This window comes from Oncorhynchus keta, chromosome 11 (assembly GCF_023373465.1).
Source record: "Oncorhynchus keta strain PuntledgeMale-10-30-2019 chromosome 11, Oket_V2, whole genome shotgun sequence".
NCBI lineage: Eukaryota > Metazoa > Chordata > Actinopteri > Salmoniformes > Salmonidae > Oncorhynchus > Oncorhynchus keta.
In genome coordinates, this window is record NC_068431.1 from 10,081,723 (window position 1) to 10,093,144 (window position 11,422).

At 41.9% G+C, this 11,422-nt stretch overlaps 1 protein-coding gene across 7 annotated transcripts; it reads left to right on the forward strand.

Annotated features, from left to right (window-relative positions):
* Positions 1 to 3,807: 3,807 nt before the first annotated feature.
* Positions 3,808 to 11,009, forward strand: LOC118389774 (hepatitis A virus cellular receptor 2 homolog). Of its 7 annotated transcripts, XM_052529388.1 has the most exons (10): positions 5,864 to 6,135; positions 6,408 to 6,631; positions 6,755 to 7,325; positions 7,384 to 7,535; positions 7,572 to 8,498; positions 8,888 to 8,950; positions 9,713 to 9,789; positions 9,919 to 10,030; positions 10,274 to 10,307; positions 10,482 to 11,009. In XM_052529388.1, the coding sequence occupies exons 5-10, from the start codon at positions 8,192 to 8,194 to the stop codon at positions 10,564 to 10,566; spliced, it is 678 nt and encodes a 225-aa protein (XP_052385348.1). In that variant the 5' UTR covers positions 5,864 to 6,135; positions 6,408 to 6,631; positions 6,755 to 7,325; positions 7,384 to 7,535; positions 7,572 to 8,191; the 3' UTR covers positions 10,567 to 11,009. The 7 variants fall into 7 exon arrangements, with proteins under 7 accessions (XP_052385353.1, XP_052385354.1, XP_052385352.1 ...); XM_052529393.1 differs by lacking the exons at positions 5,864 to 6,135; positions 6,408 to 6,631 and adding an exon at positions 3,808 to 4,552 and having other exon boundaries at positions 7,051 to 7,325; XM_052529394.1 differs by lacking the exons at positions 5,864 to 6,135; positions 6,408 to 6,631 and adding an exon at positions 3,808 to 4,299 and having other exon boundaries at positions 6,690 to 7,325.
* The last annotated feature ends 413 nt before the right edge of the window (positions 11,010 to 11,422 follow it).

Sequence of the window (11,422 nt, forward strand, 5' to 3'; positions counted from 1 at the left end):
GCCCCGCCCCCACAATCTGACTAACACCACAGAAACAGCCTCACTCTTTGTGTGTCCTTTGTTTACAACAAGAGTGACACGGGTCTCCAACGGCTTTGTTCTAGACAGGTTGGCAGCTTTGGCCTTGGCTGGAGGTGTACTGTCCGCAGCTACATTGAGTAGGTCGAACTGTTCACAGCTACATTGAGTAGGTCTAACTGTTCAACGTTCGCAGCTAGATTGAGTAGGTCTAACTGTCCGCAGCTACATTGAGTAGGTCTAACTGTTCACAGCTACATTGAGTAGGTCTAACTGTTCAACGTTCACAGCTACATTGAGTAGGTCTAACTGTTCAACGTTCGCAGCTACATTGAGTAGGTCTAACTGTTCAACGTTCGCAGCTACATTGAGTAGGTCTAACTGTTCACCGTTCACAGCTACATTGAGTAGGTTTAACTGTTCACAGCTACATTGAGTAGGTCTAACTGTTCACAGCTACATTGAGTAGGTCTAACTGTTCGCAGCTACATTGAGTAGGTCTAACTGTTCAACGTTCGCAGCTACATTCAGTAGGTCTAACTGTTCGCAGCTACATTGAGTAGGTCTAACTGTTCAACGTTCACAGCTACATTGAGTAGGTCTAACTGTTCACAGCTACATTGAGTTGGTCTAACTGTTCACAGCTAAATTGAGTAGGTCTAACTGTTCAACGTTCACAGCTACATTGAGTAGGTCTAACTGTTCGATGTCCGCAGCTACATTGAGTAGGTCTAACTGTTCACAGCTACATTGAGTAGGTCTAACTGTTCACAGCTACATTGAGTAGGTCTAACTGTTCACAGCTAAATTGAGTAGGTCTAACTGTTCAACGTTCACAGCTACATTGAGTAGGTCTAACTGTTCACAGCTACATTGAGTAGGTCTAACTGTTCACAGCTAAATTGAGTAGGTCTAACTGTTCAACGTTCGCAGCTACATTGAGTAGGTCTAACTGTTCGCAGCTACATTGAGTAGGTCTAACTGTTCGCAGCTACATTGAGTAGGTCTAACTGTTCAACGTTCACAGCTACATTGAGTAGGTCTAACTGTCCGCAGCTACATTGAGTAGGTCTAACTGTTCACAGCTACATTGAGTAGGTCTAACTGTTCGCAGCTACATTGAGTAGGTCTAACTGTTCAACGTTCACAGCTACATTGAGTAGGTCTAACTGTTCACAGCTACATTGAGTAGGTCTAACTGTTCGCAGCTACATTGAGTAGGTCTAACTGTTCAACGTTCACAGCTACATTGAGTAGGTCTAACTGTTCACAGCTACATTGAGTAGGTCTAACTGTTCACAGCTACATTGAGTAGGTCTAACTGTTCGCAGCTACATTGAGTAGGTCTAACTGTTCACAGCTAAATTGAGTAGGTCTAACTGTTCAACGTTCACAGCTACATTGAGTAGGTCTAACTGTTCGATGTCCGCAGCTACATTGAGTAGGTCTAACTGTTCACAGCTACATTGAGTAGATCTAACTGTTCACAGCTACATTGAGTAGGTCTAACTGTTCACAGCTAAATTGAGTAGGTCTAACTGTTCAACGTTCACAGCTACATTGAGTAGGTCTAACTGTTCACAGCTACATTGAGTAGGTCTAACTGTTCGATGTCCGCAGCTACATTGAGTAGGTCTAACTGTTCACAGCTACATTGAGTAGATCTAACTGTTCACAGCTACATTGAGTAGGTCTAACTGTTCACAGCTAAATTGAGTAGGTCTAACTGTTCAACGTTCACAGCTACATTGAGTAGGTCTAACTGTTCACAGCTACATTGAGTAGGTCTAACTGTTCACAGCTAAATTGAGTAGGTCTAACTGTTCAACGTTCGCAGCTACATTGAGTAGGTCTAACTGTTGTTCGCAGCTACATTGAGTAGGTCTAACTGTTCGCAGCTACATTGAGTAGGTCTAACTGTTCAACGTTCACAGCTACATTGAGTAGGTCTAACTGTCCGCAGCTACATTGAGTAGGTCTAACTGTTCACAGCTACATTGAGTAGGTCTAACTGTTCGCAGCTACATTGAGTAGGTCTAACTGTTCAACGTTCACAGCTACATTGAGTAGGTCTAACTGTTCACAGCTACATTGAGTAGGTCTAACTGTTCGCAGCTACATTGAGTAGGTCTAACTGTTCAACGTTCACAGCTACATTGAGTAGGTCTAACTGTTCACAGCTACATTGAGTAGGTCTAACTGTTCACAGCTACATTGAGTAGGTCTAACTGTTCGCAGCTACATTGAGTAGGTCTAACTGTTCAACGTTCACAGCTACATTGAGTAGGTCTAACTGTTCACAGCTACATTGAGTAGGTCTAACTGTTCACAGCTAAATTGAGTAGGTCTAACTGTTCAACGTTCACAGCTACATTGAGTAGGTCTAACTGTTCGATGTCCGCAGCTACATTGAGTAGGTCTAATTGTTCAACGTTCGCAGCTACATTGAGTAGGTCTAACTGTTCGCAGCTACATTGAGTAGGTCTAACTGTTCAACGTTCACAGCTACATTGAGTAGGTCTAACTGTCCGCAGCTACATTGAGTAGGTCTAACTGTTCACAGCTACATTGAGTAGGTCTAACTGTTCGCAGCTACATTGAGTAGGTCTAACTGTTCAACGTTCACAGCTACATTGAGTAGGTCTAACTGTTCACAGCTACATTGAGTAGGTCTAACTGTTCGCAGCTACATTGAGTAGGTCTAACTGTTCAACGTTCACAGCTACATTGAGTAGGTCTAACTGTTCAACGTTCACAGCTACATTGAGTAGGTCTAACTGTTCACAGCTACATTGAGTAGGTCTAACTGTTCACAGCTACATTTAGTAGGTCTAACTGTTCAACGTTCACAGCTACATTGAGTAGGTCTAACTGTTCACAGCTACATTGAGTAGGTCTAACTGTTCAACATTCACAGCTACATTGAGTAGGTCTAACTGTTCAACATTCACAGCTACATTGAGTAGGTCTAACTGTTCAACGTTCACAGCTACATTGAGTAGGTCTAACTGTTCAACATTCACAGCTACATTGAGTAGGTCTAACTGTTCAACATTCACAGCTACATTGAGTAGGTCTAACTGTTCAACGTTCACAGCTACATTGAGTAGGTCTAACTGTTCACAGCTACATTTAGTAGGTCTAACTGTTCAACGTTCACAGCTACATTGAGTAGGTCTAACTGTCCGCAGCTACATTGAGTAGGTCTAACTGTTCACAGCTACATTGAGTAGGTCTAACTGTTCCATGTCCGCAGCTACATTGAGTAGGTCTAACTGTTCACAGCTACATTGAGTAGGTCTAACTGTTCGCAGCTACATTGAGTAGGTCTAACTGTTCACAGCTACATTGAGTAGGTCTAACTGTTCACAGCTACATTGAGTAGGTCTAACTGTTCAGCGTTCACAGCTACATTGAGTAGGTCTAACTGTTCACAGCTACATTGAGTAGGTCTAACTGTTCACAGCTACATTGAGTAGGTCTAACTGTTCACAGCTACATTGAGTAGGTCTAACTGTTCACAGCTACATTGAGTAGGTCTAACTGTTCACAGCTACATTGAGTAGGTCTAACTGTTCAACGTTCACAGCTACATTGAGTAGGTCTAACTGTTCACAGCTAAATTGAGTAGATCTAACTGTTCAACGTTCACAGCTACATTGAGTAGGTCTAACTGTTCCATGTCCGCAGCTACATTGAGTAGGTCTAACTGTTCACAGCTAAATTGAGTAGATCTAACTGTTCAACGTTCACAGCTACATTGAGTAGGTCTAACTGTTCACAGCTACATTGAGTAGGTCTAACTGTTCACAGCTACATTGAGTAGGTCTAACTGTTCACAGCTACATTGAGTAGGTCTCACTGTTCAACGTTCACAGCTACATTGAGTAGGTCTAACTGTCCGCAGCTACATTGAGTAGGTCTAACTGTTCACAGCTACATTGAGTAGGTCTAACTGTTCACAGCTACATTGAGTAGGTCTAACTGTTCAACGTTCACAGCTACATTGAGTAGGTCTAACTGTTCCATGTCCGCAGCTACATTGAGTAGGTCTAACTGTTCACAGCTACATTCAGTAGGTCTAACTGTTCACAGCTACATTGAGTAGTTCTAACTGTTCAACGTTCACAGCTACATTGAGTAGGTCTAACTGTTCCATGTCCGCAGCTACATTGAGTAGGTCTAACTGTTCACAGCTACATTGAGTAGGTCTAACTGTTCAACGTTCACAGCTACATTGAGTAGGTCTAACTGTTCCATGTCCGCAGCTACATTGAGTAGGTCTAACTGTTCACAGCTACATTGAGTAGGTCTAACTGTTCACAGCTACATTGAGTAGGTCTAACTGTTCACAGCTACATTGAGTAGGTCTAACTGTTCAACGTTCGCAGCTACATTGAGTAGGTCTAACTGTTCAACGTTCACAGCTACATTGAGTAGGTCTAACTGTTCCATGTCCGCAGCTACATTGAGTAGGCCTAACTGTTCACAGCTACATTGAGTAGGTCTAACTGTTCACAGCTACATTGTGTAGGTCTAACTGTTCAACGTTCACAGCTACATTGAGTAGGTCTAACTGTTCACAGCTACATTGAGTAGGTCTAACTGTTCACAGCTACATTGAGTAGGTCTAACTGTTCACAGCTACATTCAGTAGGTCTAACTGTTCACAGCTACATTGAGTAGTTCTAACTGTTCAACGTTCACAGCTACATTGAGTAGGTCTAACTGTTCCATGTCCGCAGCTGCATTGAGTAGGTCTAACTGTTCACAGCTACATTGAGTAGGTCTAACTGTTCAACGTTCACAGCTACATTGAGTAGGTCTAACTGTTCCATGTCCGCAGCTACATTGAGTAGGTCTAACTGTTCACAGCTACATTGAGTAGGTCTAACTGTTCACAGCTACATTGAGTAGGTCTAACTGTTCACAGCTACATTGAGTAGGTCTAACTGTTCAACGTTCGCAGCTACATTGAGTAGGTCTAACTGTTCAACGTTCACAGCTACATTGAGTAGGTCTAACTGTTCCATGTCCGCAGCTACATTGAGTAGGCCTAACTGTTCACAGCTACATTGAGTAGGTCTAACTGTTCACAGCTACATTGTGTAGGTCTAACTGTTCACAGCTACATTGAGTAGGTCTAACTGTTCAACGTTCACAGCTACATTGAGTAGGTCTAACTGTTCATAGCTACATTGAGTAGGTCTAACTGTTCGACGTTCACAGCTACATTGAGTAGGCCTAACTGTTCACAGCTACATTGAGTATGTCTAACTGTTCACAGCTACATTGAGTAGGTCTAACTGTTCACAGCTACATTGAGTAGGTCTAACTGTTCACAGCTACATTGAGTAGGTCTCACTGTTCAACGTTCACAGCTACATTGAGTAGGTCTAACTGTTCACAGCTACATTGAGTAGGTCTAACTGTTCAACGTTCACAGCTACATTGAGTAGGTCTAACTGTTCCATGTCCGCAGCTACATTGAGTAGATCTAACTGTTCACAGCTACATTCAGTAGGTCTAACTGTTCACAGCTACATTGAGTAGTTCTAACTGTTCAACGTTCACAGCTACATTGAGTAGGTCTAACTGTTCCATGTCCGCAGCTACATTGAGTAGGTCTAACTGTTCACAGCTACATTGAGTAGGTCTAACTGTTCACAGCTACATTGAGTAGGTCTAACTGTTCAACGTTCACAGCTACATTGAGTAGGTCTAACTGTTCACAGCTACATTGAGTAGGTCTAACTGTTCACAGCTACATTGAGTAGGTCTAACTGTTCACAGCTACATTGAGTAGGTCTAACTGTTCAACGTTCACAGCTACATTGAGTAGGCCTAACTGTTCACAGCTACATTGAGTAGGTCTAACTGTTCACAGCTACATTGAGTAGGTCTAACTGTTCACAGCTACATTGAGTAGGCCTAACTGTTCACAGCTACATTGAGTAGGTCTAACTGTTCACAGCTACATTGAGTAGGTCTAACTGTTCAACGTTCGCAGCTACATTGAGTAGGTCTAACTGTTCACAGCTACATTGAGTAGGTCTAACTGTTCACAGCTACATTGAGTAGGTCTAACTGTTCAACGTTCACAGCTACATTGAGTAGGTCTAACTGTTCAACGTTCACAGCTACATTGAGTATTATTATTATTTATTATTATATTATTATTATATTATTATTATTATTATTATTATTATTATTATTATTATTATTATTATTATTATTATTATTATATTATTATTATTATATTACATTGAGTAGGTCTAACTGTTCACAGCTACATTGAGTAGGCCTAACTGTTCACAGCTACATTGAGTAGGTCTAACTGTTCACAGCTACATTGTGTAGGTCTAACTGTTCACAGCTACATTGAGTAGGTCTAACTGTTCAACGTTCACAGCTACATTGAGTAGGTCTAACTGTTCACAGCTACATTGAGTAGGCCTAACTGTTCACAGCTACATTGAGTAGGTCTAACTGTTCACAGCTACATTGTGTAGGTCTAACTGTTCAACGTTCACAGCTACATTGAGTAGGTCTAACTGTTCACAGCTACATTGTGTAGGTCTAACTGTTCGACGTTCACAGCTACATTGAGTAGGTCTAACTGTTCACAGCTACATTGAGTAGGTCTAACTGTTCACAGCTACATTGAGTAGGTCTAACTGTTCACAGCTACATTGAGTAGGTCTAACTGTTCAACGTTCACAGCTACATTGAGTAGGTCTAACTGTTCCATGTCCGCAGCTACATTGAGTAGGTCTAACTGTTCACAGCTACATTCAGTAGGTCTAACTGTTCACAGCTACATTGAGTAGTTCTAACTGTTCAACGTTCACAGCTACATTGAGTAGGTCTAACTGTTCCATGTCCGCAGCTACATTGAGTAGGTCTAACTGTTCAACGTTCGCAGCTACATTGAGTAGGTCTAACTGTTCCATTTCCGCAGCTACATTGAGTAGGCCTAACTGTTCACAGCTACATTGAGTAGGTCTAACTGTTCACAGCTACTTTGTGTAGGTCTAACTGTTCAACGTTCACAGCTACATTGAGTAGGCCTAACTGTTCACAGCTACATTGAGTAGGTCTAACTGTTCACAGCTACATTGAGTATGTCTAACTGTTCACAGCTACATTGAGTAGGCCTAACTGTTCACAGCTACATTGAGTAGGTCTAACTGTTCACAGCTACATTGAGTAGGTCTAACTGTTCAACGTTCACAGCTACATTGAGTAGGTCTAACTGTTCACAGCTACATTGAGTAGGTCTAACTGTTCACAGCTACATTGAGTAGGTCTAACTGTTCACAGCTACATTGAGTATGTCTAACTGTTCACAGCTACATTGAGTAGGTCTAACTGTTCACAGCTACATTGAGTAGGTCTAACTGTTCAACGTTCACAGCTACATTGAGTAGGCCTAACTGTTCACAGCTACATTGAGTAGGTCTAACTGTTCACAGCTACATTGAGTAGGTCTAACTGTTCACAGCTACATTGAGTAGGTCTAACTGTTCCATGTCCGCAGCTACATTGAGTAGGCCTAACTGTTCACAGCTACATTGAGTAGGTCTAACTGTTCACAGCTACATTGAGTAGGTCTAACTGTTCAACGTTCGCAGCTACATTGAGTAGGTCTAACTGTTCAACGTTCACAGCTACATTGAGTAGGTCTAACTGTTCACAGCTACATTGAGTAGGTCTAACTGTTCACAGCTACATTGAGTAGGTCTAACTGTTCAACGTTCACAGCTACATTGAGTAGGTCTAACTGTTCACAGCTACATTGAGTAGGTCTAACTGTTCAACGTTCACAGCTACATTGAGTAGGTCTAACTGTTCAACGTTATACATGGCTGTTTTCATACAATAATGTGTTTTGGTGTTACTTTGAGTTATTCGACATGGTTGTGTATTAGTTTTTCCATACCTACATAGGCCTACTGTTTCGAAGACTACCATACTTTTACTATGATTATAGCAACCGAATTGAGATGCGTAGCAAGCTACAAAATATAGCCCTTTGAGAAAGTTTCGTGGTTGACCTTGGGATGTTGTTAAGATGTGAACGGAACCTTTGGAAGGAGGAAATAGCCTTGTCATACCTGTGTTTATTTCCCCCTGCTCAACAGCCAGGTGTTCAGTGTCAGCATTCAAGGTGATGGAAGGTGCTACTGCGACATTGTCCTGTCAATATTCAGTGAGCCGTTTGGGTTTGAGCCGCGTGTGCTGGGGACGAGAATGTGGCACGTTCTGGTGCAACAACATCCTCGCGCAGACAGACAAACATGGCGTCATCTCCAAGGTGTCGGACAGGTACAGACTGGCAGGTGATGTCCTCGCGGGAGAAATGGACCTGGGAATTCTCGACGTCAAGCGGACAGACGGTGGGCCATATTGTTGCAGAGTGGACATAGATGGCATTTTCAACGACAAAAAAATTATTCAAAACTTAAGGGTCATGAAAGGTAATTTGTGGCGAGATATAATTTATTTTCACTACTCTACACTCTTGGGCAACAATGGGAATCAATTAACTTAGTCTTTCTTAGTCTAGCTTTCTCGTCCACAAAACAAACACGCCGGTCCTATTTGTTGTAGGATAGGATAAGTAATCCTTCTCACCCCCCCTCCCCCTTTAAGATTTAGATCCAGTATTGTAAAGTGACTATTCTACTGGATGTCATAAGGTGAATGCACCAATTTGTAAGTCGCTCTGGATAAGAGCGTCTGCTAAATGACTTAAATGTAAATGTAATGTTAAATGTTGTATGGCACGTAATTAACTCAAAACTGGCCCATAATGCAATTCACTCTCCCAAAATGTATGTTTTGAATTTGTGAATTGTTTTCTTAGCTCCAGTGACCGTTTTGCCAACAAGCACCACTGTACATGTTACAGAAGCTCCTCCCACCACAGGTGAGTCAGTGTATAATAGAGAAAGGGGTGAACTCATGGGATCCTGATGCATGTGAGATGTGTATTTCCTATCAAAGATGTACAATAAATAGATCAAAGACATAGAATAAATAGATCGTATTAATCTCATGCTAACCCTAGAGGAACCTAGGCCTGACCTCTTAACCTCTTGGGTTGTGTTGACGGTCGTAATGATGATTCATGTGTGGTTAAACATTGAGAAATCCTAACTAGATGGGAATGAAAACGGACGATCACCCTTTATTCACACTCCCAGTGTTATGACATCAATGATCAAAACTCCCTGGATCTTTTGCCTCGCAAAGTTGCTCAGTGTGCTTACAAATCAAATGGAGAGGGAAAAAATGATGTTAACAGTTCCTTACATGCCTTACAAACTTTCATTTTCAAAATGAGGACACTTCCCTCTCAGAGAATAGTTTCTGACCAAGATTCTAACTCGTTTTCTATGGCTGTTTAATCACAAAGAGCCTCAAACATTTTAAACACATGTTTTATACTATGCAGTATTATCTTGAATCACATTGCGCTGCTCAGTGCAATGCAGACCTCCGTGTATTTCATCGGAAACCATAAACAAAGGGATGGGGGGCAAGTGTTGAAATGACACTTTTCATTTCGAGAGAATCAAGTAGCAGTGGTTGATGGTGTCTCAGGGGTGATTGAACGTCAGAATGTCCTGCCAAGTGGGAGATTTTACCATCCTTCCACATCTTCATTGTGAGGTGTCTCCTTTTCTAGAACACTGGAGAGCTGTTGAATCATCACATCTAGCCATTCCAAGACAGAACACCAGTCTTTTCCCTTCGCAAACACTTGTGAGTATTTTATACACTACTATATAGTAACGCCACTGGCATATAACCGAACATTACTCACCATATGAAAGCCTAACAAATCCCTCCAAGAGTTTAACCCTTCTTCTTCTCTCTGTGCTCTGTAACCAGATGGAGGAGCCTCTTCCCAGCTTCTCTCTCCAGATCAACATCCCAGTGCTCTCTCTCTCCCTCAGTCTGCTCCTACTTATAATGGGGGCTTTGGTGATATTGGGGTTTAAACGTATGTAACTGCAAACTCACATCCTCTGTCGAGAAAAAGCCCAGTGTGGTAATGCTCACGTATTCAGACATCTTGCTGTGATGTGAAATGTTTGCCCATTTAGCAGTGTATTACCGCTAACTAATTGAGAGTAAGTATTTCATTGTGGTGTTTACAATGTGCTGAATATGCTGTATCCTCCTATGCATATTGACGAATAAACTTAGATTTGAGTTGATTTCAACTATTTCTTTTCTTCTCTAGGAGGGATTCACAGAAGAGCTTTAAAGACAGGCTGGTAAGCAGACACATGATAAAACACGACTGATGTGTAAACATTGTTTTTTTTTGTGTTAAATTACAAAGACAAATTTGACATATAAATGAACGAAGAATGTATAGGCTTCAATTAGTCCAATTACTTATCATTGATTAGGAATGATCAATGCGTGATGATGTTGTGTCCCTCTAGTTTGTCAGCCAAAGAGCCGCCTCACATCATCTATGAGATCCGCATGAGGAGACCTGTGGAGGAGAACATCTATACTCTGGACTAGGGTGGAAGAGCCAGAGCGCTGATCTGTCCAATTGACGGCTGTTAACATGATAGTGAGGACAGCCAGACTGATGTCTGTTTTGTCACAGTGGGTGCGTCCCACAGGGTGCCTTATGGGACACACCCACTGTGACACACAGACATCAGTCTGGCTGTCCTCACTATCTTTTTAACAGCCATCTATCTATTGGACGGATCGCTGTTGCCTGACAGCTGCTGTCAGAATGATCATCTCTCTCAGAGGCTCTACTTTCACTTATGGTATCAATGGGAGTCCCCCCCCTATGTAAAATGGATTCACCTTTTTTATATATTGTTATTATGTAGTGGTGTGATGTTTTTTAGATGCACAGTATTGGTTGTTATCACAAGCGGTCTAAGTTATGCCTCTTTCTAATTAAACAAAACGACCTAAAAGTAAAAACCCAACAAGTCATTTTGTTCATGATTCAACATTTTAGGCACAACTGAATGCATTTAACCGAAATGTGTCTTCCGTATTTAACCCAACCCCTCTGAATCAAAGAGGTGGTGGAGGTGGGGGCTTCCTTAATCGATGTCATCGGCGCCCGGGGAACAGTTGTTGTTTGGAGTTTACTAGCTTGCTCAAGGGCAGAACGTTTTTCCACCTTGGCAGATTTCTCTCAGGGATTTTAAACCAGCAGCCTTTCGGTTACTGGCCCAACGCTCTTAATCACTAGCTTACCTGCCGCCCCTATTGGTGTTTCCAGAGACTACTCACCTGTGAAAACAGAGAACAAAGATCCTTCGGTTGTCTCTTTTTATAACAAAGGCAGAAGCATAATGAGAGAGGGAAATGTGATATGCAAAATTCTCCTGATAAATTCTGATTCACA

Excerpts from the sequence above, each read along its gene's own strand:
- LOC118389774 (XM_052529393.1), top strand. The coding sequence starts at position 8,192 with ATGGAAGGTGCTACTGCGACATTGTCCTGTCAATATTCAGTGAGCCGT. Across the intron at positions 8,951-9,712 it reads AGAAGCTCCTCCCACCACAG|AACACTGGAGAGCTGTTGAA; the intron begins GTGAGTCAGTGT and ends CTCCTTTTCTAG. Across the intron at positions 10,031-10,273 it reads GGTGATATTGGGGTTTAAAC|GAGGGATTCACAGAAGAGCT; the intron begins GTATGTAACTGC and ends TTTCTTCTCTAG.